The 26515-nt window shown below is 38.5% G+C and overlaps 1 protein-coding gene across 10 annotated transcripts in view; it reads right to left on the bottom strand.

Annotated features, from left to right (window-relative positions):
* MAST2 (microtubule associated serine/threonine kinase 2) overlaps positions 1-26515 on the bottom strand; it is a 194491-nt gene that overhangs the window by 35117 nt on the left and 132859 nt on the right. For 7 of the 10 annotated variants that reach the window (XM_040610484.1, XM_040610488.1, XM_040610487.1 and 4 more), the window contains 6 exons: positions 25014-25034; positions 22389-22467; positions 16654-16808; positions 8361-8436; positions 6862-7071; positions 532-633 (listed from right to left, as the gene is read on the bottom strand). In XM_040610484.1, the coding sequence (XP_040466418.1) occupies positions 532-633; positions 6862-7071; positions 8361-8436; positions 16654-16808; positions 22389-22467; positions 25014-25034 (643 nt within the window). The remainder of the gene's footprint in view (positions 1-531; positions 634-6861; positions 7072-8360; positions 8437-16653; positions 16809-22388; positions 22468-25013; positions 25035-26515) is intronic. The other 3 variants (XM_040610486.1, XM_040610489.1, XM_040610485.1) reach the window with 2 other exon arrangements.

Genomic DNA, 26515 nt, shown 5'->3' with positions numbered 1-26515 from the left:
AAATCTGCTTGGATCTCTCACTGGCCTATCCCTCTGTGCGTCCACAGTGGAAAACCTGACACCAGGTTTCTCCGCAATTGCTGGATCTATGGTCAGAGTTTGAGTCCAAGAGCCCAGACACCATTTATAAATGGAAGGGAACTTCCTCCTTAGTGACAGCTCTTTCTTAGCGTGGCTCTCCAGGTACCGTACGCACGCCATACGTTTATGGGCTCTCTTCTGTAGCTACTAACAACATGAGGAAAATCGGTGGCATCAATTAGCATGAAATGTCTTCAACAGCTACACCTGGCCCCTCAGCCATAAACTTTATACTAGAATATAATTCAGCTGCTGTTGCAGCTGACAGTCCATTGGAAAGATACTTCAATATTAAACCAAAAGACTGAACTTTTAAATATTGTTCTATTTTTCATCAATGTCTTAATGAGAATTTAAAGCTTTCTCTTGAAGGCTTTGTGTTCCTTATCTCCTCAAACACACTCCAGACTCTTTAGATCACACACACACTCTCCCAAAGACCAAACCTACCAGGCATTCAAGCAGCCGAGCTGGTCGTGCTATGATAATCATCAGCTTCTTCACAAGCTGGGTAACGAAGGCAACCTCGGAGCTCTCGGATCGCTCGTGGGCCTGTGGAGAGGAGAACATCACATTATGGTCCTAGCAGTGACCTCTTCATTTTTACATGTCAGATGCTGAATGCAGAGCAATCACCAGCTCAGTAACCATAACTCGGCAGCAAAGGCGTGACTGCGTCAGGGCAGGCAATGATCTCAGCTCATTCAAGGATGCCAAGTTACATAGAGCTTTTCCATTACAACTGACTCCTTTTATCATGCAAGAGATATTTCAGAGTCTCTATTTGCATTATATCACCTCTCAGTTATATTAGACATGATGTGTTTTTATTTTATTTTAAAAATGAAAAAAGGATTACTGATCTTTTCAGTTTTACCTTCCACATGATACTGATGTCTCGGTAACTACTAACAGCCACACATATTTCTAGACTTTCAGCTAGAATTAGAACTACTTCTGTTCATCATCAAAAAAGACTAAACTTTAGTTTATCTTTATTTAATTTTATAAATCCTGCTGAACAACTACAGCATTGTATTGTATGCCATGTAGGACCAAGCAGACAAGCAAAGCAAAGAGCATACAGAAACCTAATTCACAGAATTTCTTTTTCTTCTTGTCCACTCCCTTTACCAGATTTCAGTATAAATTCAAGGCTTAGTTTCAAGGTATGTGTATGTGTGCGGCGGCATTTTTATAACAATAAACACACTAAAGCAATAATATTAAAAAAACCTCACCAAACCGACCCAAAGACAAATTTGAATACACACCCACACACCAGTCACTCTTGCTCAAGCACACAATGGTTACATTATGAGTCCTGAAGCACAAATAAAATAGTATTTCATTGCACGGTGATAAAAAGATGGCTCCAATGACATGTAGAAACTCTGAAACAAAGTATACCTATTTTTTTCCCCAAGGTCTAAAAATGAGGCGTTAGCATAGCCACAAATAAAGAGTCCAGAACTTAAGCAATGAGCTTATGCTGTCCATGAGCCAGTTGCTTATAGGACTGCTGTTTTATCAACAAGGATGCAAACAACAATAAACTACGATGTTCATTTAGCATTGTTCATTATCACCAGCTAAGACGACGACATATATGGGTGAGAAGTCAAATCACACTGGTGATCACCTAAAAGAACAATCAAAACACAGGGAAGCAGACATTCAAAGCTAGAAACATACAGGCAGCATTTTAAACAATATATCCCTGATATTTTGTTACCAAACCAAAAAAAAAATATTAGAATGTTCATTACTTCTCATTTTGATACAGGTCAGAATAAGAAATGTTGATCGTCTACTTCAGCACTGATAAGCTAGGGCTTGAATTTTAACCTTGAAGAAAACAATGCACCTGCTAGTTCATCATCTAAAAGCAGTATCAAAGATACTTCCCGGCTACAGACCCTTAAAAAGATTTTTGGAAGCACTGACATAAGTTGTGATTTTCTTCTTTCTAACTATAAGGTATTTTCTAATTATAAACCAGAAAATAATCAAAATTAACATGATTAGTATTCACTCTGTGTCCCCTAATGCATTATGCAAACTTGTAAGTTAAAATATGAATTCTAGAAAAAAAACGAATGCTTTCATATTTGAAAAGCCATTCCTGATCACCAGGGGCTAGCTGTGTTGAAATGAATAAATAAAACATCAACAACTTTGTATTATTTGATACATGAGCCATGCAATTGGAAAGTCCTTTTCCCTCCTACATAAGTTATATTATGTAAAAAATACAATATAATACATGTAATTCATCATTTTGCATCCATTTATACTGTTAAAGCAAACTATTTTTTTTAAATCAAGTCCTTTTGCTTTCTCCTTTTCTTATCTATGACAACTTAGGCAAAATCATTTAAAAACGCAACTAATTTAATCAGGCGTCTGTTTTGAAAAGAAAAAGCTAGACCATGACTGCCAAAGGACACAGAAAAGAAAAAGGAAGAAAAGAGGATTACAAAAATCAAACACAACTTGTAACAGCCACTCAGCCATCATCTCTGCACAGCGCTGCTCTTCCAAGATCCTCAATAAAACTGCCTCTTCTTGTTTCCTTCTCATGCAGGACAGCCCGGACATCCCTACAGATGTCTTGTTTAGAATCTGTCCCGAGGACAGTCTCTGGGAACCAGGGGGTTATATAGCCAGGCGCTGCCTGCTGCTTCCATGTGCCGTGGTACAAGGCGTGCCATCTAATCCGCAGTTCCCAATGACGGCAGGGTGGTCTGAAGGTTGCTGGTGGCATCTCAGGGTTTCCCCCCCTCCGCCTCCCAAGGGGAGGAGGGAGAAGCTGTAGGGGTTGTGGGTAGAGGCTGATGCCATTCCTACACACATTGCCAGTGACACGTGTACAGGAGGTAGCAACGGGTAATTTACAAACCGATTCCCTTATCTGAAAGACCCATCCGTCACTAACTGTAGTTACTGGGGCATGAAATTAAAATCACTGTCCTCCCCTGGGGTTCGGCAGGACCAATAACTGGGATATGCAAGTCACAATGCTGTAATTGAGCTAATATACTGATGGAAACCAAAACAATAGACCTGCAGTGCCAAGAACCAATAAATTTACGCTCAGGCTCATATTAAGAAAGCAATCCCGATCAGAATATCCATTTGCCAATGTGCAGCATCAGTCACCGCAGTGTAACACGAACACCCTCCTCTGTTTCTTTTGTTCCATGCACAGGAACACCTGTAATCCTTCACCTTCCTCGCCAACTGGCTACACCCATGCAAAAGCCATTACACTTCTTTTGGCTGGTTTTACCTTGTCAATTCAGCCAAGTAAAAACTGACTAACCCTTTTCTCCCAGTGACCTGAGGTCCTACCCTATCCCCTGAGCCCACCCCATGGTAACAGCTAAAGAACTGAATGTCAGAGAATCACAGAATGATTTGGGCTGGAAAGGACCTTTAAAGATCACCTAGTTCCAACCCTCTTGCCATGGGCAGGGACAACTTCCACTAGAATGTCAAATACTCTTTTTCATAAGTGCTTTATCTTATTTTTCAATATTCTTACTTTGTAAGTGTAACATTCAAGTTCATGTTTTCCAAAATACAGAAAATCTCTTAAATTCATTTTTACTTCAGGATAATTTCAATGACGCAATAAGCAATAGGTTTTTCTGGCTAAAAGACAATATTTCACGCTCCAAACAAGGGAAAAGATCTCATTTGCCGTAACTAACAAGATTTGTTGGCATTTTATTAGAAAAGCCAGGATCTAAAAAACTTTTAAAAGCTTTCTGGTTTGGTCTATTTAAACAGCTCATTATTTAAATACCCAATTACTCTGTTTTACAGCTGTATTTTTACAGTATAAAGTAGATACAAGCTGCAACATATTAAATCGAGTCTCCTTTCTATGGTTTGAAATACTGTGCGAGTTTAGTTGGTTACCACATGTCAGAATCAACATCTTTAAAAAAAATCAAAATAATCCATTCTTTCACAGTAAAACTGTTGGAAAATCTGTGGGTAGTCCTGCCAGCTGCTGAGCTCCTTATTCACCAATAAATCATCTTCCCAATCTTTCCTTATGTTATAAAAACACACCATAGCATACAACTGCCCAAATGGAAGAGCTTTTTTGATGACCTTCCAGTTGGTATTATTTATACTGTGTGTAACTCTGTGTGATACCTTACAAGCCAAGCAAAGGTAAAGACCTGCTCCGAAATTTGGAATAATCTAAACTTGTCTCCACCTTGTGTTTCAGGAGAGTCCTCCAAAAAAAAATATCACCGATTTCTGTATGTTTAGACTGAAATATTCCAATTATTTCTTTCTAAAATGCAGTCGGAAGGGCAAAGCACAGACTGGCAAGCAGGGGAAAACAAGCAGCTTTTAAATATTAAAAGAAAAGCCAAGGAAGTATGATAGGACAGAAAAAACAAATGAGAAAGATGTGGAATGAAGTCTTTGGCATTCCTCCGCTGCCTTTAATTTCTTTGTCCTCTTCGGTCCCAGCCTGTTCTGCCTCCCTTGTTTCTCTAAGCTTTCATGTTAATCGTCTCTAGCCCACCTTACTGCCTAAAGTAAATCAAACTTCAGAGCTGACCCTTCTCTCACCCCTGCGCTGCAGAAGATGCTAAGGAGGAAGAGGTCAAAGCAAGCCCTGAATGTCAATTCCTTAACAAGCCCAGAGATGACCACTGCATCTTCTCGAATAACAGTTCAATGTCATCTTTCCCTGTGCTTAGGAGCAGCAGTATAATGCATGTAGGATCAAGTGGAAAAGGACATTTAAGAAGTGTGTTTTGATGATTTGTTCCGAGGGGGGGGAGAGGAAAGGAAAAAGCAGGTTTATCTGACCCACGACTTCTCTGAGATGCTGATTAACCCCTTCAGGCCAGAAGACAGGCCTGAAAGTGCAGACTGGAAGTGACCAGACCCAAAGTATTGCTCTCTAAATTCCTTATGGTATGAGAAATCATTGTCCACACACACAGGAGGAAGGTCTGGGGGCTGGCAGATTGCAAGCCCAAAGCATCTGCTACCAGTAGCAGTAAAACGCACTGTAGCCCCCTTGAGCCCCTTGAAATGTAAGTTACTTTGCCGAGCACACACACTCACTTTTAGAAAAATCTTTCCAACTTCAAAACCATCTCCCAAAGAGGCCTGACCCCTTACATCATAGCTGACATGCAAATGCCCTGCTTCCAGCCTCTGGAGATACACAGTGGAGCATCTAACAGGTGCTCCCCTGGCTGCAGGAATCCCTGCACCCCTGCTGCTGAGGGCCAGCCCCAGGGTGGGCACCTGTGCCTCTGCCAGCCCCACTCCCCCCGGCACTGACGGCTGGGTGATGCTCATCCCGCCCAGGGAGGCTACACTGCCACCTTCAAACTTCAGAAAGATATTCCTCTCTTCTAAAGACTAGGAATACTGAACAATTTCTTTGACTAGATGCAGTTTCTCCAGCCCCGGATGGCAGCATCGATAATCAAACTCTTGCATGGTATTCAAAGAACACCACTTTCACCTGGAAACGCATTTTTTACTATTAAATGCATCCACAGTGGTTACTGATATCCCATAGGCAGACAATCATATAGGCCCTCAAAAGATATTCCCTGCCTCTCTTGATCTGTCAAAATCATATTCCCTATCCAGGCAGAACACCACAAAACCAAACACGAGTCATTTTTCTTTCATGCATAATAAATACCAGGGAAATTACAGCCACAGTCAAAGAAATGGGGTAGCCAAAGATTTTAGCTGATACAAGGGAAGATTCTGCAGTTTTCACAAAGCTTTTTAATACAATAATTGTATATTAATAGAGTATTTTTATTCATTTGTCATTTTCTAATGTCTGGAAAGAGTGGCAGAGGGGCACAAACTAGTGCAATCCACGCCAGTGGGTTGGCAAACTGACCAGTGACATACAAACTAATAATAATAATAATAATAGTAATAATAGACATACAAACACTAAATAGATTAAAAATCACCAAAGATAATAAGTTGTTTCAGGTGTTCTGTTTCTAGGTGTCTCTGTGACACTTATAATTGGAGATTGAGATCTTCATAAATCCTGTATTTTCAGCTTGCTAGCTTCTTAAATCAAAGTGAAGGATTAGGAAGACGTTCCCAAACAAACGTCCGGACCCAGCAGCTGGTAATAGTACTGACTCCTCATAACAGCTATAGCATAAATTCTAAGAGATGCTTTTAATTTAATATTATTTTCATCTTAAAGGAAAAGAGCAATTTTTAATGAGCAGCTGAAGTATACTAAGCATGCATTAAAATTGTGCCCCCTTGTGTATTTTCATATGCTTTGAACACCACAAAACACACTGAAGTACTAAAAACCCCACAACTGGATTAAGCTCAGCTCAAGAAAATCTTTTATGAAAAATTTATAGCAACACTACAAACTATGCTGTTTTCACTCCTTCAAGGCACTATTGTAATTAATAAGTCATTCAGAGTCTTGAAGTACATGAAAGAAAAGTTCAGTAATTTCCCTCATCTGGATGAACCCAATTTTCATAAATGGTAAAGGCTGCCTTTGACTTACTCATATGCATATTTAACTTTTGTACAAACAAAGTACACAGGTGAAGTGATTTGCTCAAATCCACCTGCGGTAGATCAACATCAGACAAACAACTCAGATCTCGGCACCCCCACCCACTGCCCTTCCCCTGGAACCCACATTGTCGCTCTGAAAATCAAAGCTCTGGCTTTATTGTTCAGAGTTTCAAACAAAAGAATATATTCTACTTTGCAGAGAGCACTTACATCCTGGAGAAGTTTCTCCAAGTTTTCCTGTAGCTCATAAAAGTACCGAGAAGTAATAAGACCTTCACGTGATTTATCTAGGCAATCTCTGGCCAGTTCAATAACTTGATGATGAATGAAACTTAGGACCCCATCTGCTAATTGCAGCACGTTTTCTGGAGCATTAGAGGCAATAAACTCAGCCAGCCGTTCTTCCATCTGTGCCGTGGCCTAAGAGTACAAAATAAAGAGAAATTACTCTTAAATTTTATTATCCCAGAACTTAAAACATAAACAAGTAAGGTGCTAAAGTAACATTTTTGCAACTCCAAAATGCACGAGGCTTAAAAAATATTCCAAAATACAATCGCATTTTGCTGAGAATAAAAATGGCATACCATAGGCAAAAGTTATGTTCACATGAACAAACAACAAAAATTAATCAGAACACAGTTTCTGAAAATGCAAATGACCATAAAAATATCTTGGTCCTGAGGCTGTATGCCTCCCTGGGTCTCCAGAGTAAGGATGTAAGATACGAGGCAGTTTTCAGAACTTTTAGGCAAGACCACGGAAGCTGAAAATCACTGCCCCAAGCACAGACGTTTCTATCACTGTAAGCCCTGACACCCTGTCTCTAGAGTAACATCTATTTTTGCTATTGGTAGAACAGAAAGGAATGGCCGTATCAACAGCTCTGGGATACACAATCTTCTACGCTCACTTCAGTGTTAACTTTCAAAGCTTGATTCCACAGATTTCAATATTCAGCTTTTAATAAAGAAACACTTATTTTCACTGCAGATCATTTCAGCACGTTTCAGTGTAACTGAATTCAGATTGACTTTTCTAGAAATCCAAACCTATCTTTGTTCTTTCTCTGGTACCAAAAGGCCCAGTGTCAAACTTGGTTTTTGCCAAAACCTCCAGTATAATTTGGAACTACTTTAAAAGAAAACTTTGCATTTCAAATATGTAAATGGAAAGCCTACCAAAACCAAAGACGTTTGGATCAGTATGAAGCACATTTAATGCAGTTATACAGGGAATACTGAGAAAATGTTATTTAACTTATTTTGAAACTACTCTTTACAATAGCTTTTTTAAGTATATATGAAAATAAGCAAAACATCCCTCTTCCAGCCTTGATTTGATTCAGAATTTAAAGACAGACATGGATTAGTTCAAGATACCTGGAGAGCCAAAACACGGCCCTTCTCCTCACTTTTGTGAGCATCTGTCGTGCCAATAACAGACATGAGAAATTTAGTAAATATGAAATGTATACACAAATACACAAAGCTTTTCACACTCTTCCATCTGAATCTCTCTATACAATCTATTTCCTCTACTACAGAATTAACATATGGAGCAGAGAAGGCAGCTTCAAACTCTCAGCAAACTGCACTGCTTGGAAATGAGATGGAGAAGGAGCCCAGTTCTTACAATGAGCACTACAAATTAATTCTGAGCTTGGTCACAAGTTCATTGAATGCATTATTTAAAAAGTGATTCTTTACCTTTGGAAACCTTTCTTTGTACACATGATTCATCATTATTATTTCACTGTCAAAGGAAATTGGGGAGCGACCGGGGCTAGAGGAGAAAACAAAGTACGTTATCATTTACAGATATCACATCAAAACCCTCCAAAATTCAGCGCTGGTCATAAAGCTGCCACACTGGCTGTAGCCCTTCCAAAGCTTTGGTTTCACCTCAGTAACAGGCAGGTGCTTCACTTAAGAGAAAATCCTAGCAAGCAACGGCAGTGATAGTCATCTGAAAACTCCGGTCTTCACGTGAACTCAGGCAGAAACTCACCTATTTTCAGCGAACGCAAGCTCTAACATACAAGCTTGTAAAAACCCAGTGCATCTGTTGCAGGTACATTTGTTATTTCCCTCGTTCTCTTACTGCCCTCCACAGCAGTGGCAGCAGCCCTGCTCAGAAAGATATCACTGTTATGTCTGGAGTCTCCAGTGCCAGGAAGGAGCAGAATAAAATGAAACAAGGGACTTGAGATGCTTGCTTTCCTTTGTCTAAAGAATACCACCCTACAGGAGAGATGCATGAGCTGTGTTATTCAGCTAAATTTGATATACAAATATTACGAGCAATAGGAACAGAATACTTCTCCGAAAACTGCACTCCCTTGAGGCACGTTACACCATGGATGCATATGCATGCATGCATAGGTTAGCAGGCAACTTCAATGAACACCAAAAACCAGGACACTAAATTCTGACAAACCGCATTTATATTACTGTTTGGGTGGTTTTTTTAAAGAAGAGTTGCATCTCATTTCATCACATCTGATGGTATGCAATGCTCTGACTCATTCTGCCACTGAGGACAGCCGGAGTGAGGTAATGCAGATAATCCCTAGCTACAGGATTGCCTACAGCATCTCATTTCTCCGGTTACCCTGTTTTAATATTCAAGACAAGCAAGGGCTGCAATTATTTGGCATCTTACATGATCATTGTCTTTATGATTTTAAGAGTACTACATATCGCTAAAAATATTTTCTCTCTATCAAAAAATAGAATTTTATCTTGAATGGGTTCAAACATTTTAAACTTTCTGTGAAGAATGAAATGAATCTCTCTAAATGGAATAAATGCATTACAGTTACTACCTTGCTGCTAACCTACTTAAAGGAATAAAACATTCTTTTGGGAACATATATTTACAATTCAAAGAAAATCTAGCTCACTGGCTCACAGAATACAGCCATACCAAGCTCTTTTCATGCCTGGCACTGGAATTCCATGAATTACATTGTGCCTTGTTTCAATAAGGTTTATCATTCAGCTTGGGAAAATGCACTTCAGATTAAATCTCTCACTGAATCCTTATGTTACAGGAGAAAAACTGATTTGGATGTTTTGGATACCAAGTAAAAACAACTTTTTTTTGAAAAAAATATAACCCTTAGCTTGCTAGACAGCTGTTCTTAATCAAGGAAAATTTTCTTTAAAAAGAAACTTACATTTATATTTACATGTAATGCATAATGCTAAAAAAAGAAATAGGAAGGGTAAGAACATTCAGATTTCGGTCTTAAAAGCAAATTGCCCCACACATCTATCCTGCTATCTTTATCTGTTTTTCTCTAAGACCAAACAATCTGACACAAGCACATGATGACTGTTTACTGGCAGTTCATATGGAGCTGAAGAACTTGGTGAACAGTTACTGAAGAATTTATTTTTCTATAACGTTATTGTTTCTCTGTGTGATTTAAGTGAGGTGTGAATTACAAGGATATATACATAAGCCCTTTGGTACCAACTACAGAAATAAGGAGGCATATACATATTTCATTTTAACATTAAAGTGGTCATACTAACACTTGTGCATGCTTAAGTATTTGCTGTCTTAGGGCTACAATAAAACATGAGGGGGTTTGCCTTTTGCTTTCAAGGTGCTTCATGCATATGGATACAGAAAATTAAGAGCTATGAATAAATTGTGCTACTTGAGGTGTCCTGCCAGCAGATGTAGTGTTTCCTTAAGGAAAGGCACAACGGTATGGGAGTTTATTGAGTTTGCTTTTGTTTTTTTATGATTCTGAAACAAAGTAATTTCTTTGGACAGGAGTCTACTGATGGGCAAGAAAGTAAACAATTACAACCCCTTAGCGTCCTTGGGCATTGGCAGTTTTGTCTCTCATCTTTGGAAGCTGATTAACGCCACTTTTTAACCACCTAAAATGATGGAGCATCCAAACAAGTCCAGCTAAAACCTGGGATCAAGGTTCAAATTGTCATTCTAAATAAAATTTGCCCATTATAACAGGTCAAGTTAAATGTCTAGCTGACTACAGCAAGACTGCAACAAAATAAACTGCACCATAATTTTTTATGTTGAACCTTAGCTTGGCAAACTACAGAAATAATTAGATGGATAACTGACTAACCAAAGGCTAGCTGCCAGGCAGTGCTGGTTACTTTACAGCACCTTTGACACACAACCAGGTGAGAAAGAAACCAGGACTGGGCAGATAACTGAATGCCACCAGGGAAGACCATAAGGAAATTTAGAAAAAGAAAAAAGGTGTTTAATATATTTTATTGGCATGACGGCTTTTCAAATGCAAAAGCATGACACCAAAATTTTCACATACAGGACTAAACCAGTCCAACATTTCAAGCCTCATGAAGGAGCAGGTTATTTTCTGTAAAACAGTGGACACATACTGTACATGTGCATGACATTTGAAGACAAAAAGCAGGCTGCTTCTCTTTACTTGGTGTAGGTAGGTAGGTCAAAGAAATTACTATTGTCAGTGAGTTTTTCATTTCAGCAGAGCAGACATCAGAAGAATAGCATCTGTGCCCTTAAGCTTAACAGCAGAATGAAAAACTACTCTGTCTTTTCCCCTTCTTCACCCTCCCTCCGCTTTACGAAATGATGTGGTGGTAGGCTTCCTATCTCCTGCAAAGGTTTCTAGCCTTCAGCTTGTCAAAACTTAGGTGTCTTTATCTGATGCTAGAAAGTGAAAACAGCTTATAGACAGCTATTTCAAGGAGCAGCATTTATGGCAACAACTCCAATCTTACAAAATCTAGTTTAACTGTGACTAAATAAAAAAAGAGAAGTTTATGAAGGCCTAATTTTTCCTTTACTGTGACAGCTGTATTTATTAGGAAAAAGCAGAGCAGCCAAAAGCACTGTGCTCCCCTCTGCTTTTTACCTGGTGCATAAAGCTTTAATTAGGATGTATTTACAGCATGTTACCAAAGTCAGTGTTCATAGGAAAATTCAGACTATAGGCTTTAATTTTCTGTCATTTCCAAACACAAAAAAAAAGAGGAATTTTTAAACTAGAGAGCTAAGCCTGTATGAAGTAGAAATCAAGTTAAATCTTCCACTGAAGGTGAGCAGAGCGTCGCCCTTCCTCTTTCCCCAAGAAATAAATATATAAATCTTTGACCTGTACAAATCACATTAATACTAGATGTAAATTAGAAGACTCCCTCTTGAAAAAAGAGACAATAAAGTAGAAGGAAATATGGACAATCTACATCTGTCCATCAGGCTTCAGAGCAAACACGGCTCTGCTTCACACAGACCACAACAGTTAGAACCTTGGGGCTTAATCCTGCTTCTGGGCAGGACAAGGTGACCAAAGGTGAACTGAACTCAGTAAACCAGAAACCACCTGCTAAAGTCTGAATTTATGCAACCTGCAAAAAAATGGGGAAATACAGTTTTCCACAGAATTACAACAATCTATACCATGGAAGAAATAACGTAGAAAATTAAGCGTATAACTTTACATTATTTCTCAGGATTTAGTCAAGGATCCTGCATAATCATTACCAAACAGCACAGAAAGCAGGCATTTATTCTAGTACTGCTAGAAACACGGAATCTGAGGCAAAGCAGGATATACAGTAATTCTTCTTCTTCTTCCAGAACAGGTAAGTGGTGAAATAGAACAGTAACGAGTCTTCCTCACTGAGCACTTTGAAAAGTCACTCTGAGTTTGTTTACATACCTTTTGATTGTTTTTATTCACTCTAACAAACACTGAACTTCAGCTACATTTAGTCTGCAGACAAATGCTACTTGGGATTAGTTTTGTATCACTGAACTGTGTTCCAGTTCAGCCCTTCTTTATACTAGGAATGACATTCTTATGAATGTAAGGGGGGGTGGTGTTATATTTATAAATATAAATAATCGATTCATAAGTAATAATTATATTAAATATGCATATATATGAGAGAGCATTAAGGGAAAGGGAATACATTTCGATCAATCTCTTTGAAAGTAAGGACTAATGAGTTTTTTCTACAGATTTACACAAGGTCTGCAACTAGCTCTTTCTAATACTTCAGGTTTTTTCATGTATGCCAAAAAAGACTGAGACTGCTTTAGACAGAAAACACTAGAAAGTTAAAGTAACGAGCAATACAGAGGGCAAATAAGAATACCCAGTTTTCCTCATAATAGAAAACCATAAAGATGGTGAGTGAAACCAAAAGTTGATTACTTTAAAACCAATTACTTTGAGGAACTTTTTAAAATCAAGTTCATAGAACTCACTGTCTTGAGAGAGAAAACAGAGACCAAGATTATGTGTTAGTTAGAATGTATTTTCATAAGAAATAAATGCCTTATACTTCAGAATATAAAACTACTATCCTTCTCTGGCAAATCCACGGCTGCATGAATCCCCGCTGTGCCGGGAGCACCACCTGCTCCTCCGCAGCCTGTAGCAGACGGCACTTTCTGAAAGCAGCAGCATGAAGTGATGAAACCACCAAGATTACTCAAGTGCTTAAAGCTGACGCTTAAGTGCAGTGAGATCCACAACCTGCACGATCAATTTTTAAGATAAAAACTGACTATGTGGGCCACTGGTGTGGTTTCACACCTATTCCTTCTTCCCATCTTGGGTATTTTACTGTCAGAAGCCTTTTTTGGCAACTGGCATTTCCTAGGAGTTGTCTCTGTATATTCTTAATGGCAGGATCTAGCATGTCGAAAGTCAGGTTGGAGGATTGCATTTAGAAAGCACTACCCATCAAAGAGATGAAGGAGCATATTTGATTAAGGATGATCTCATCTTCTTCAACTATATAAAAATTCACAGCTACAATCTTCAACCCTTTTTCCCTAGACAACATTATTCTGAAACACGAAAAGAGATCAAGAAAAATGGGCAGATTGGTGGGCTGAGTGACTGCACAAAGGCAGCTCCTGAAGAAGTCGTTATTAGTTAACTCTACTTTTATCTCTGACATTCTCCACACATTCCCACGTTAGCAACCACTAAAGGATGACAACTAAAAAGAACTGGAAAAAGATGGAGGGCAGCATCGCCCTAACTTAAAAAGAGTACCAGTGCCAAGTTTAGTGCAACAAGAACACACTCTCTCCATGCAATTTACTTCTGTGAGAAAAGACCTTCTTCAGGCAAAGCCCAGGATTGTTCTGAACAAAGTGAATGTAGCCTGGGCATCTCTCTGTTGGGTCAGTAACCTGAAGAACTTGAAGAATTTGCATTACAAAAAAAAATAAAAATAAAAAATGAAGAGAACTGTTGAGAGATGGTATTTAGGAACTACTTCTCTGGCAGGTAATACCAAAATATTCTCTTCTACTGAAGACACACTGTAAGTACCAAAAAAACAGGTGGGTTACATGGGAATATGTTCTTTCATTTAGCGTGTGAGTAGTGGATCTATTGAAGACAGATGAAAGAACAGTTCCTAGCTTTAGCAACCAGCTTTATAAGTGTGTCATACTTTGGATTCCAGCATTGGTCTTGGGCTACCTCCTTCCCCCGCATAGAAAAGCATCTCGGAAACAACCAGTGCCATTTCTTTGGTGTAGAAATTTGCATATGTGATGAGTATGCCATGCTGACAGAACACCTCGAGAACAGAGGTGCTACCAACTTGTCAGCGTAAATCAGCCAACACTACCCCCCATGACTGTATGTTCGTTACTTTTTTTTATTCACTTTGATCATTAAGACTGCTCTGTATGAACAGAACATTTGCAGTTGGTATAAGGAAATGGTACACTTGTAGTCAAAGTAGTAGATTTTTCCAAAAGTTACACCTAGGCAATACTCTCCTCTATCTAGAAGCATAAAAGGATCACCTGAGGCTTCTCAAAAATCTTGGGTTACTCAGACCCTCAAAATCAACAGTTGCAGCATTTGACAATGACAGGTCAAAATATCAGTTCCTCTCTCATAAAGAGAGATGTAAGGCTGCAGTCATAAAGGATGAGAAAAGTATACGTGTTATCAATCATAAATATCAGACCATCTTTTAAATTATAAAGCTATGACCACCAATTAAGGAAAATGTCTGATGTATTTTGTTCATCTGCTTTTCACTAAAGCTGATCAAGCAAGACCACTACTAAAGCTGATCAAGCAAGACCACTAAATGCTTAGGAGAATATTACATTTTTAGGAAATTTCTGCTTAATTTTCAGCACATTAACTGCTCAGATTTTGTTTTTTCATTTTTTAAGTAAGTAAAAACATCCTCTCACCAAGTGAGCTAACTATCACGTCGGCAAATAAATAAGCAAGCCGCGCAATAAATGAGGTCTGGTCTTCACATATTTTAGTACTTGTTTGTTTACAAGGACATGCTACCCTCCGTCAAAGAGGGTATACATGCCTGCAAACGTTTCTCCAAGTGGTTGGATTGACATATCCATTTTCCATATTTACAAGGAAAAAAATAAAACTGGGCTCTTCGTTTTATTGTTTTTATCGTTCTTGCATTAGCAAGAGTGTCTTATACTTCATTATGCTAACACTAATATGTCTGTGTTAGAAAGAATAGTAATTACTTTAGTGACGTGTTGTCTACCTATAGTAGCTGACTTATCTATAAAGAATTAGTACTACTACAATTACAATTCAGCAATAGTCAGCGTTAAGAGTGACAGCAAGAGGACTGAAGCAGGACTATTGTTTGAAGAGATTTAGTACAAGTCACGTAACTAGTCCTTTACTACATGGCAATGTGCAAAGAGATCACAGGCTAAGTGTGCTACTACCCACAGTACTTACCTACTTCTGTAGATTACTGTGTAACTACACTTAGTAGGTCCATATGCAAATACCATGCAGCCTGCACTGAAGTTTAGAACATACAAATAATTACAAATAATCATGAAAGGTCAGCTCTGCCATGACATGATACTCACCATGGATTTTTTTGTTATCTTGGCCTGTTTCCCTTCCTCCTGTTACAAACCCCAGCCAAGGTCCTGAGCTGGGCACACTGATTCAGTATTTCCAGCTGGCAGAGTTTCTGAATCTTGTCCATTAATTTAAAGGTGATATCCACCTTTGATACCCTCAGGTGAGATGCAGAAGGGAGACCTCACCTCCTTGTTCCCCGCTTGTATAAAATCTTTTTCTTTCATAAGATGCTGTGTCTAGAGGTACGCATCTCTAGACTTTCACTAACTTGGACCAGCACAAAATGCGTGGCAGAACTTAAGGCTTTTGCCATGATATAAAATGTTTGTGGATTTACTCCACATAATTGTTAAGAGACCTGCAAGACAGATTGCCCAGAAAGTTTGTGGAATCTCTGCCATTGGAGATACTCAAAAGCCGTCTGGACATGAACCTGGGTGATCTGCTCGAGCAGGGGTTTGGACAAGATGACCTCCAGAGGTCCTTTCCAACCTCAGTCATTCTGTAATTCTGTGAAAGATGAAGTTCGAGTTGCTTCTGGTTTAAGTATGGAAAAACCAACTGCACAAGGAAATAACCCCTGGATAGTTATCTTTGAACCACCAGTTCTTTGAAGCGATAGTAAAAATTACTCAACTGTTAATGCAGGAGAAATATTTCAGCACTATGACAAAATTGCTCTTGGGTGCAATTTGATTTAATGTTTTGACGTTATCTCCTCTAGTTTTCACACCCCTTCAGAAACACTGCTAGAAAAGTTATTAACAGTGACTGTCAACCACTTCCTTATATTAATGCAGCAAGGTTTTGAGAAGAAACTTCACTAAAGGAAATCTACATCCTATAGATTTAGTCCAAGATGCTTGTGGATCATGTTTTCATAGAGTTATTGTGAAGATACAAAAGCAGATTATGCTAATCATTTCACAGCCCAAAACTCAGTGTCAAATGTAAAACAAATACATCCTTACTGATTAGGTGAGGTGGGTTAAAAGTTGATTAAAACAATTTCAAAAACATGTAACAAAGCAACTACAAATGACTATTCTTAGATCTGAAAACACACATAGAAATGCAACACATGCCTAACATCTTAAAAATTCAACAAACAAGCTGAAGCTCACCTGAGACTGCGAGATCGAGGCCTCAAGGCTGGAGAATGACGCCCTTCCTCATCAGTGATGCTCTCAGTACTGAAATGCTTTGTCAGGAAATGAAGTTCATCTGCCGTGGGCTGAAAGGGCAGCTGGTGCAGCTTCTCCTGAGATGAGCATGATGACTGAGTACAGAAAAAAATACAGAAAAGAAATGCACTAAACGCATGCATAGGGGTCAGCTAATGAATGGAAGAGGAACGGATTCTGCCAGACACTGCACACTCCAGCGGAAAAGAAAGCTATTTATCAGACCAGGTGCCTCTTTTTATTGTTCTCATTAGGCTAAGCCAACCCTTACATACAATGACAGAGCTGGTGAGATCAGGAAAACTTCGGGAGAAGGCTAGGGAACCATTACAGCTGATCATGCAGGTAATTTACTATCGGGAGACAGAAAAGAAGGTACGTGAGTACCAGAGCTACTCTGGGAAGGACAAGGAGGTTCCTGGAGTGGTGAGCAACTTTCTTTCCTTTTCCCTCATGCTCTCTTAGCTCAGGAGTTTCACTGGCATGCAGAATGCTATGGAGCTGTGTAGACATGAGAGGTTTTGCTGATTATTGGCTCTCATTGGAAATTGTTATTGTAAATGATCAGGATTTTATTTCTCCCTTCCTTTATCCATCATGCTTTTTCTCTAACCAAGTAGGCAATAATAAATTGGAAGTAGCTGTCTTTGCAGAGTTGTAAGATTAACAGTTTCTTGTTATAAACAGCTTATTAATCTTTAAATAAATTGATGCATTTATGACACGTCCTATGATAATGCTGGATATGAAACTGTTAATTTTTGAACCTCAAGAAACCTGAGATTAAAGCAAGTATTTGTGGGAAGTGTTAATAAAATCAAATATTGGATGTACTAAGGGAAAAAGCTGTAGTTCAACTAGTGAATGCACTTTTTCTTGTGTGATTTTTCAATGCCCCTTTCCATTTTACAATAGAAAATATATTAGAAATTTATTATAAAATGTATTATGTAAGGACAAATTAAAAAAAACTATTTAAAAACAAAGGGAAAAGAAAAGAAAAAAAGAAATAAGTGCTGAATAACCAGAGTAGCACTGAATAACACCAGTGGGCCTATTAAAAACATCATCCTAATCTAAGTTCTAAGGTTGGAACTGGAACATTGATCTGATGAAATTAATCAGGTACACTGTTCCAGTGGAAAAACTTTTCCTTTTGCTACAATGACCCTCACCCAAACTGGAAAGCACCACATCCTAGTACCAGAAGTATTGGTAGGAGGGAACTATACAGGTCATACAACCTGTATGACCAAAGAATTAACCCGCCTAGCATGCTTTTCTAGACTTGCTTGCTGTTGATGGGTTTTGGAAAAGAGAGCTAAGCAGTATGACCAAGCAATGAAAGCCAAGTGCTGGACAAGGCTTTTCATCAAGTCCTGCATGTTTGTAATGTTGATAGAAAAGAGAAAATACTCTGAAATCACCTAAAATAGGTACATCCAAATTTATCAAGAAGAGCTACACTTGAACTGCATTAAAACTAATCAGATTGTTGCAGATCCTAGCACGGTCTTAGCCAAACCTGAGATGGAGATCTGAATGTGAGAACTTACAGACCTAAAGATCATATTCTTTGACAGAAATATAATTGGCAACAGACCCTAGATCCACTCCCTTTGCACTGCACAGAGGTATTTACAGAAAAGAACCCCCTTCACAGCCTTGGGACATGCAAAAACTCCCCAAGTGTGGCTCGAACCAGAAGCCACCACTTCCAATGTTTTTCTTCAGGCAGGTCTAGGTGCAGGGATCATGTTGGGAAGTCATCTCCATCACAGTGTCCACACAGTGATGATTATCCAGATGGTGTATCAGCTTACACTGGTCTAATCCACACTGAAGCCAAGACAGAATCTGGGTATTTGATAGCCCCTACGCCCACAACTGTTCTGCTGTGCACATTACTTATGCCAAATACAGGAAAGGTTCTCTCCCTGTAGTACAGAATAACGCAAGCCCTGTTGGACTTTCAGAGCCTTCTCTGATGTCTTCCTTTGCGTTTTACACAATACAAGACGCAGGAAGTACCTGCCTATGAAAAAACATCAAGTTTTCAAAGAAAAGGTACATGTCAGCTGACATCCCATTCATGATGAATAACACAGATCCTGCAACAGAGCAGGAAGCGCTACAGACAGTGTCTTACAAACCTGCATTAGTGGGTACACTAGTACTGGCATTACAAATACATGTCTTATTCAAAACAAAATTAAACTACAACTACCACATTAAGGAAGGTTAGCACATAGTTACTAGAGTTGGGGGGCGGGGTGGGGGGGCGGGGTGGGGAATCAAAACTGGTAGTCTAGAAAAAGCAGTAAAAACTTTATGTCTCCCAACAGTAGAATCACTGGGGAAGCAGTGCTAGTCAACTCATGGATGACCCAACAAAAACCTCCCTCCACTTTCTCTCCCTAAAAGCAATAAAGCAATCGGATCACAAAGTTTGTAATTCCAGAGAATAATTAAAGAAAGCCCTGAAGAAAAAGACCATTATGAGAAACTAACTTCCCTTGGCCAAGGGCTTCTCTAGCAGTCTTAAGGTGTACAGCCTTTCATTGAAAAAGCGTGAAAGCAAAGTGAAACACTTCTGAAGTATTGATCTTTAAGTAATCACATCACCGTGTTCAATTTGCAGCAGACTAAACAGACTAATACAAACATCCCCCTGGTGTCTTAATTACAGATGCAGATACTCTTCTTCAGTAAAAAAAATTCAAGCTAATACTACCATAGCTTATATATTAATTCTGCATCTAGAAAATGAAGAGCAGATTAGATGTTTAAAAGTAGTATGTATTAGTTCATTCAACTGACTGTTCTATGTTCATGTAACCTGAAAGAAGGTCTTCTCCAGCTTTTTCGGTGTTGGTCTGATGATCTGTATCTGGTCTTCATGATTTGTACGAAAAGAGTAAATGCGTATTTTTTAAAAGCGTCGCCCTTCATTTGGAAGCAAAAAATAAAGCAGTATCTACAGGCTTCCACTGAGTTTAGATGAGGTGAATGTCTTGGTTTGTTCAGCTGGTTGGTTGGTAGAGCAGCTATGACCACAGAGATGCAGGTCAGCTCTAACTGCCATACAGAAACTAAGCCCAGCTGAACACAGAACTGGACACTCTTCTTGATATTTCATTTCCTACTGACACATACAACAGAAGGAACATCTACCAGCTTCCTTCTACCTTGCTTGAAAAAGAAATGGAACCTTGAGGACTGATCACACCAAATGGAAGCCCAAAATTCTAAACTCACATCTGTGGCACTAATTCATTGTGCCCTTTTGACAAGCCCCTTGAGCACCTCTTACTTCAGTTTTAAAGTCTATGCAGGAATAATACTGCTTATCAACTTCAGAGGTGTTACTCAGATAAATTCAAATTAATTCTGATCTACGAAATACTATGATAATAGTATTGTTACAGAAAAATATTTAGTATTGGATTAGAAATGTAATATTAAGTTTAATAGCAAGAATTGCATCACTGCTTACTAAACAGCCCATTTCAATGTCTTTCTGAGACTGTAACGCTGAACCAGCAAAAGAATAAGAGGTGAGAGACTCGGCCATTCAGAAAAAAAAAGTCTTGGAATGACAGGTTTTAACCTGTTTCCTGCAGGAAGGTGAAATCAGATCTATGTATGAATATCACTTCATGCTTCTCATTATACCACCCAGTTTTCTGTTGCTTACAATACTTATAATACTTACACCATTTGAACTGATGCTTTCTGTGAGACATATCTAACTCAGATTTCTTGGGTTGTTTGTTTTTTCCCCTAGAAAAACGTCAATCAAAATGATGTAGCTATTTCTGGGAACATAACAAGAGACAAACATACTTACTTTCCCATGTCAGAAAGCTGAGAACTTTCTAAAAGTAGCTTTAATGCCCCTATTTCAAAGTAAGGACTTTTAAGTCCAAAAGTTAGGGGTTTTGTTAGTTTTGCTCTCTTCATGGACATCTCCCCAAGGGCTGGTCAAACTATAAACTCTTCAAAAACTACTGATCACACCCACAGGTAAGAAGGACTTAAAACTCTGCAGGCAGTTTGATCTCCAAAGGTGTCATTTTCACAGGCATCTTGGAAGCTCTCACAGTGACTACCCATGATCAAACTATTTGGGTGTCATCCATACAGAAAGTAACTGTACCTGCTGCATGCTCTCATAACTTGCACCCAGAAGAGGACTTAGCCATGGCTTATACCCAGGAAGATTTAATCTAAGACTACGAAGGCAAAAGCAGAGCTCATTTCTAACAGTTGCTCTCAGGTGCTTGAATATATAATATTCCTTGGCAGCAAAACCAGCAGCATCTTTTTCATGTTGATGACAAAAACTTCTTCCATGTTTTTTGTGCTCGTGCCCATATATCTGTACACACACATACCGAGACCTCTCCCACAGGAGACTGAAACCAAGTCACCTGCCTTATAAGTGGACAAAAAAAAACCAAAAACAACCCTCAAAACCAACAGTCTTGAAGGACAAAAGATAACAATTGTGGAAATTTTGCAAACTAGAGTCTGTGGGATTGTGTCTGAACACATGAAGCTACAGAGATGAGATTAACATTGCAAAATCAAATTTCAATATCAATTTATACTAAAAGGGAACTGCTGACACCAAATTCTTCTCCTGTTATATAGATTGGTTTTAACACTCATCTCCTAAGAAACTGTGATGATAAATTTGTGTTTTTAGAGGTACTGGAAAGTTTACGGATGAACTTAACAGCACACAAGAACAACAATACTGCATTCAGTGTAACATTTGTATAGTATGGAGTATTGAGTCCTAATTAATGCAAGTATTACATTTTTTAGGAACATACCTTAAATAGTATATATAAAACAAAACGATTAGTAGAAGTATTATGGAAAGAGGCAGTGATACGTGACCACACAGTCGCAGACACTCACTGTAACACACATACAGAATTGTGTTACATTAAGTTTGTACAGGTAGCCTCAACATTTCTAATTTTCCTATGCTTGGCTTTGCAAGACTGTTATGTGGACAATCACAACATCTAATTAGCATAAACTAAAAAATAAGATTCATTGTATGAAGTATCTGAGAGTTACAAGGGTTAACACAGTGCTGCTACCTTACTGGTATTAATGACATACTAACCTTTTGAAAGTACAGAAATCAAGCAAACTGTGGCCACTCTTTCTAATGACTTGTAAGAAAATGAAAAGCTTTATTAGGAGGTTCAAATTATTGGAATTGAGTAACACATGTGGATTATCAGTTTTTCTTTCTGCTAGCCTGACAGCAGAGGTTTTCATACTAAGAACTTGAAAGCAGATAGGAATTTAATTTTGCAGTTATAAAAAAGCTGAGAGCTGGCCTGTAATTATGCACTATCACTTAGAGTCCTGCCACTTCTGAGACATTGTGCCTCTCAACTGACCAGTTGAGCCAAGTGCTGCACTGGGATTTCACCAGTGCTACAGGCAAAGTGCAAGATGATAGGAGCTGGGAAATGGAAGAAAAAGCAGCAGAACCAATAATTAAAATAATTTTAAAAAATAATTAGTATATTAAATAATGTTAGCAAAACAATGAAGAAAGATCAGATATTTTAGTAAAGACTCAGAAGCTGATTTGTTAGGGTGTATTTGTACAAACTGAATTGCTTGGAAAAGTCTGTGTCACTTACTGAAACTGTTGAACTGGGAGTGTTTGTTCCATATCCAGATGAAGGAAGGGAGGCCAAGGACCAGCGGCGTCCATCCGTTCTGGGGAAAAGAAGTAAGGGAAATTACTGTCATGGATAATGTGGCTAATTCTTGGGGGAAATAAGCATACTGCCCCTCCCCCCAAAATCTCGTAACCTCATGTTTTTATTAAAGCCTCAATTTATTCAGATAAATCAGGTATCATATTTACAATGACCTTTGTGAAAAAGCAGCTAGGGTAAGTTTTAAAAGCAAAAGTAAGTGACTTTGGAAAAAATAAAGCCAATGAGCATCAGATTCCTGCATTAAGTAAACGCTTTGTAAACGCTACCAGTTGTGTAAAAATTGGAGTTTCTGAAACAGATAAATGAAATCAGCTCATTTCAAACTTCTTTGAAAAAGACTTATGCGGTTCCTTGTCTTCCAAATAAAAGTTTAAAACTGAGGGGAAAAATATTGTATTAGATCAAGAATCAACTGAAAGCTGATTGGTTTTTTTACCTGGTCAGAAGGCATACTGCCTAGCACATCACCTGACACAGCTGGTGAATTAAATCCACTACAGCAGATCTGAACAGAGCCAAGGGGTCCACTCAAAATACAGAGGAGACAGCAATCACGGAAACCTCACCTAGGGCCTCTTTCTTCTCCAATCAATATAACACTAGTAGTTATTTCCCTATTGTAGCCAAAGAAACATGACCCTCAGAGAAAACAGCCATAACATCCTGGAGATATTGCAGAGAAGGTCTTTTACCAACATCAAAACTGAGGAACTATATGATTGCTTTGAGGAGAATCAGTATTGCCTCCCTGAAACCACCAAAACCTCCAAAACCCGCCTTGGTGAGGATGAAAACAGAACCACATTCAGCTCGGTCTCACAGCGCTTTTTCTGCCTCTGATTTCATTTCAGTCTCGCATGCATTTTGTGTCCCATAATGGACAAATGTGTCCTGTTGCAGATGGGATGGATGTTAAAGTCATCTCTTCCTCACAGCAGTTTCCTTTTTCTTTTTTCTTTTCTTACAGCAGATTATCAGTAACTGGCCATGAAGTGAAGCTGAATTAGAACAGTTCACCATTCTAAGTTACTTTGGAAGGACTGCGGGGGTGGGGTTGGTACATGTAGATAAAGTACATTTATGCAAGTGCATGATAAAATAGGATGTTTGGTACAGGTCTGAAATAGTGCTTAGTGCTTTTAGAAAACGCAGCTGTTGCCATCTTCACAGTAATATTTCTCATCTCACTATCCACACCCATGAAGCCTCATTTTAAGGAAAAAGTTCAGTGCACACCCAGACATAAATGCCTGTTTATGTTTTTTCCAGACCTGGCTCCTTTTATTTTCAGGCACTGATACACACTAATAATCTTTGTCATCTATCTTAGAATGAGAGGGAAATAAACTCACTGTTCTACATCACTGAAAGAATATTACGTCAAAAGAGTTTTTAAAAACACTCATGCTTCATGCATTAAAAAAAAAATACTCAAGCTGTAATGCAGATTTCTATTGCATGCGTATGTTATAGCTAAACCCCATTTAGCCACAGGTGATTTCTTTGGCAAGACAATTACATGTAAAAGAAAATCTCCAAAAATTCCAAGAGAAATGAAATTCCCTTCTTATCCCTGAAAAACAACAAATAGCAGCATTATAAAGTCACTGCGTGATGTGGTTAGACGATCTTCATGCAGGTTCTTGTAAACATACAGGGGTACTGGGGTCTTCGTTTAGGTCATTGATTCAACCTCAGTTTGGACATTCAGTCCCAAAGCAAGACAGTATGTTCCTGTCTCCTCAAGCACTAGATGAGAATGCACAAGTCACTTATCTTTTTTGCAAAAGGAAAGCCTAATCCCTTTTTTTACTGAGTTGCCTAGACCGTGTATTTGAATTACATCAGAACTTTCATTTTGACAAAGTTTAAAAAAATATAATCTTTCTCAATTAGAAAATTACAGGACACCTCTTCATGCTTGGGCTATTTTCTGCTGATGCAATCTATGCAAGCAATGTGCTGTGCAGTCAGGACAACACACACCAGCTCTAGTCTAGCAGAAAGAAGTGGGACCAGAGTAGAATCAAAGGCAGTGGGAAAAAGACTTTAAAAGAAAATTCCTCCTTCATTTACGCAAAATGTTTCAAAGTTACTTCAGTGTTTTGTTAATAAATACATTTTTAGAGAGACCTCATGCAATATTGCATCAAGAAAACATACCTGGAAAGAAATTTTTAGGTCTTTTGTTAATTGTAGACCCTTTGCTAGCACAATAAAAACTTGCAAGCAACAGATTTTGCCTTTAAAATAGCATTTTAATTAATTAAGGAGGTATTTCTATGGCAGCTAAATGTTATTTAATGAACAGTAGATCAATTTCAAAACAAGAAGGTGCTAGAAGAACAAGGCATCTCCTCCAGAGCACTGTTTATCATTTTACGCCAAAATGCAAAGATTTCCTGTTTTGATTACCACAGAACAGAAGCTGAATGCCTAAATGGGGTTATTACAGCATGAACTTGTTAGGGACGCAGGCTCAGCTGCACAGAAGCGTAGTTCATACACACACACAAACAGTAGCAATACCATACACGTTACCTGTCTGCTCTGTGTCCATGGCTGTATGGGAGAAATTATACAATGACAGTGAGAGAGGGAGAAGGAAAAGATGCATACGATTTCTGAAAAAAAACTTCATCTGCTGTCACTGGTATTCCATTAAGATCAGTTTTAGTGCATATGAACAGAATTAACCATACATTCCCTTATACAAACGGGAGGATTCCTGAACACGCTAACTTTGTGGCTATGACACAATCATTGAAAGGGTGTCTAGCAAGGGATTTATGATTAATCACTACTCAGACTATGGACAATCTTGCAGTATATTGTAGCGAAACTGGCTTTACAATAAAATGAGTTTTCCAAATGTATTTCCTACTCTGTTCCAAAAATCAAACTCATCACGGGGCTACAATGAAAGAATGGAAATCACAAACAATGTCCGAACAGGGTAATAAATGAAGAAATTACACCAAATATAAAAGGCAGAAAATCAGCAACAAACCACTTCTGTGAAGGCAACGGGACAAAATCAGGTAAGAACCATCTCCTAAGACCCATGCAACGCCGTTCAAAAGGGTACAGTGAAATACCCATTTGTCTGGGGTAACAGAGCACCACATTTGCAATTACTTAAAGCGATCATATAGAAGTTATTCTGATACCACTATGTGATAATCTAATAAATACGTATTGGTACTGCTAGCATAGCTATTCAGGGTGTAATGCAAGTAAAAAATAGAAACAAGTTTCTAAAACAAGCTGTGCTTAAGTGTTCTTTTCAATGACAGAAGTACAGAGAGCAACATGCATACTGTCAAATGAACCACAGTATTTGACAGGACAGACTATACTCATTTCATTAAAAATTAGATTTTAAAAGTGGAAAAGTATGAAAGAGTACTCTTCAGAGTTTTATTATTAGAACATTTATTTGCTGCTTGAAATTTTAGAAAGCAATGGTACTTAAAACATCAAATTGAAGCAAGATGTGAAAAAAATATGTTTTTACAATGGTTTCAGCTGCAACTTTCCTCCTGTGTTCCAGGTTCCAGAACTCCAGATACTGTGAAAACCGGTAAAAACTCAACTGATTTCAACAGAACTTATTGAATATGCCCAGATCAGGCCCAGAGGCCTTTTTTAAAATAAAGGTGAATACTACGAGTCCATTTGAATTGTTTTACCAGCAAGTAAAACACTATTTTTTCCCTTTAAGGCAATAGGAAAATATATATCCGGTCTGTCGCACTTCACACACAAGTATGAATTTTTTTTCTTATGTAAGACCTGAAGACCGAAGTCCACTTCAAACAGCATTCAAGGACACCAGGTCTTCTAGCAAATCACCTCAATGCAAAATGCTCCAGTATTACCTGCCATTCAGATAAAGGGTGTGCCTTATTTCATCAAATCCTAACCCTTTATTCTGCTTTGAAGTTTTCAGCCCCATCCCTTTTCCTCAAGCCCTCACGCCAAATCTGTCATTCTCAGAAAACTTACTTCCTCTCAGGATGATCATGCATCTCCCATTCCCA

This window comes from Falco naumanni, chromosome 11 (assembly GCF_017639655.2).
Source record: "Falco naumanni isolate bFalNau1 chromosome 11, bFalNau1.pat, whole genome shotgun sequence".
In the NCBI taxonomy this organism is placed as follows: domain Eukaryota; kingdom Metazoa; phylum Chordata; class Aves; order Falconiformes; family Falconidae; genus Falco; species Falco naumanni.
Note: the sequence above shows the minus strand (reverse complement) of the source record. Positions and strands in the feature narration are given on the sequence as shown.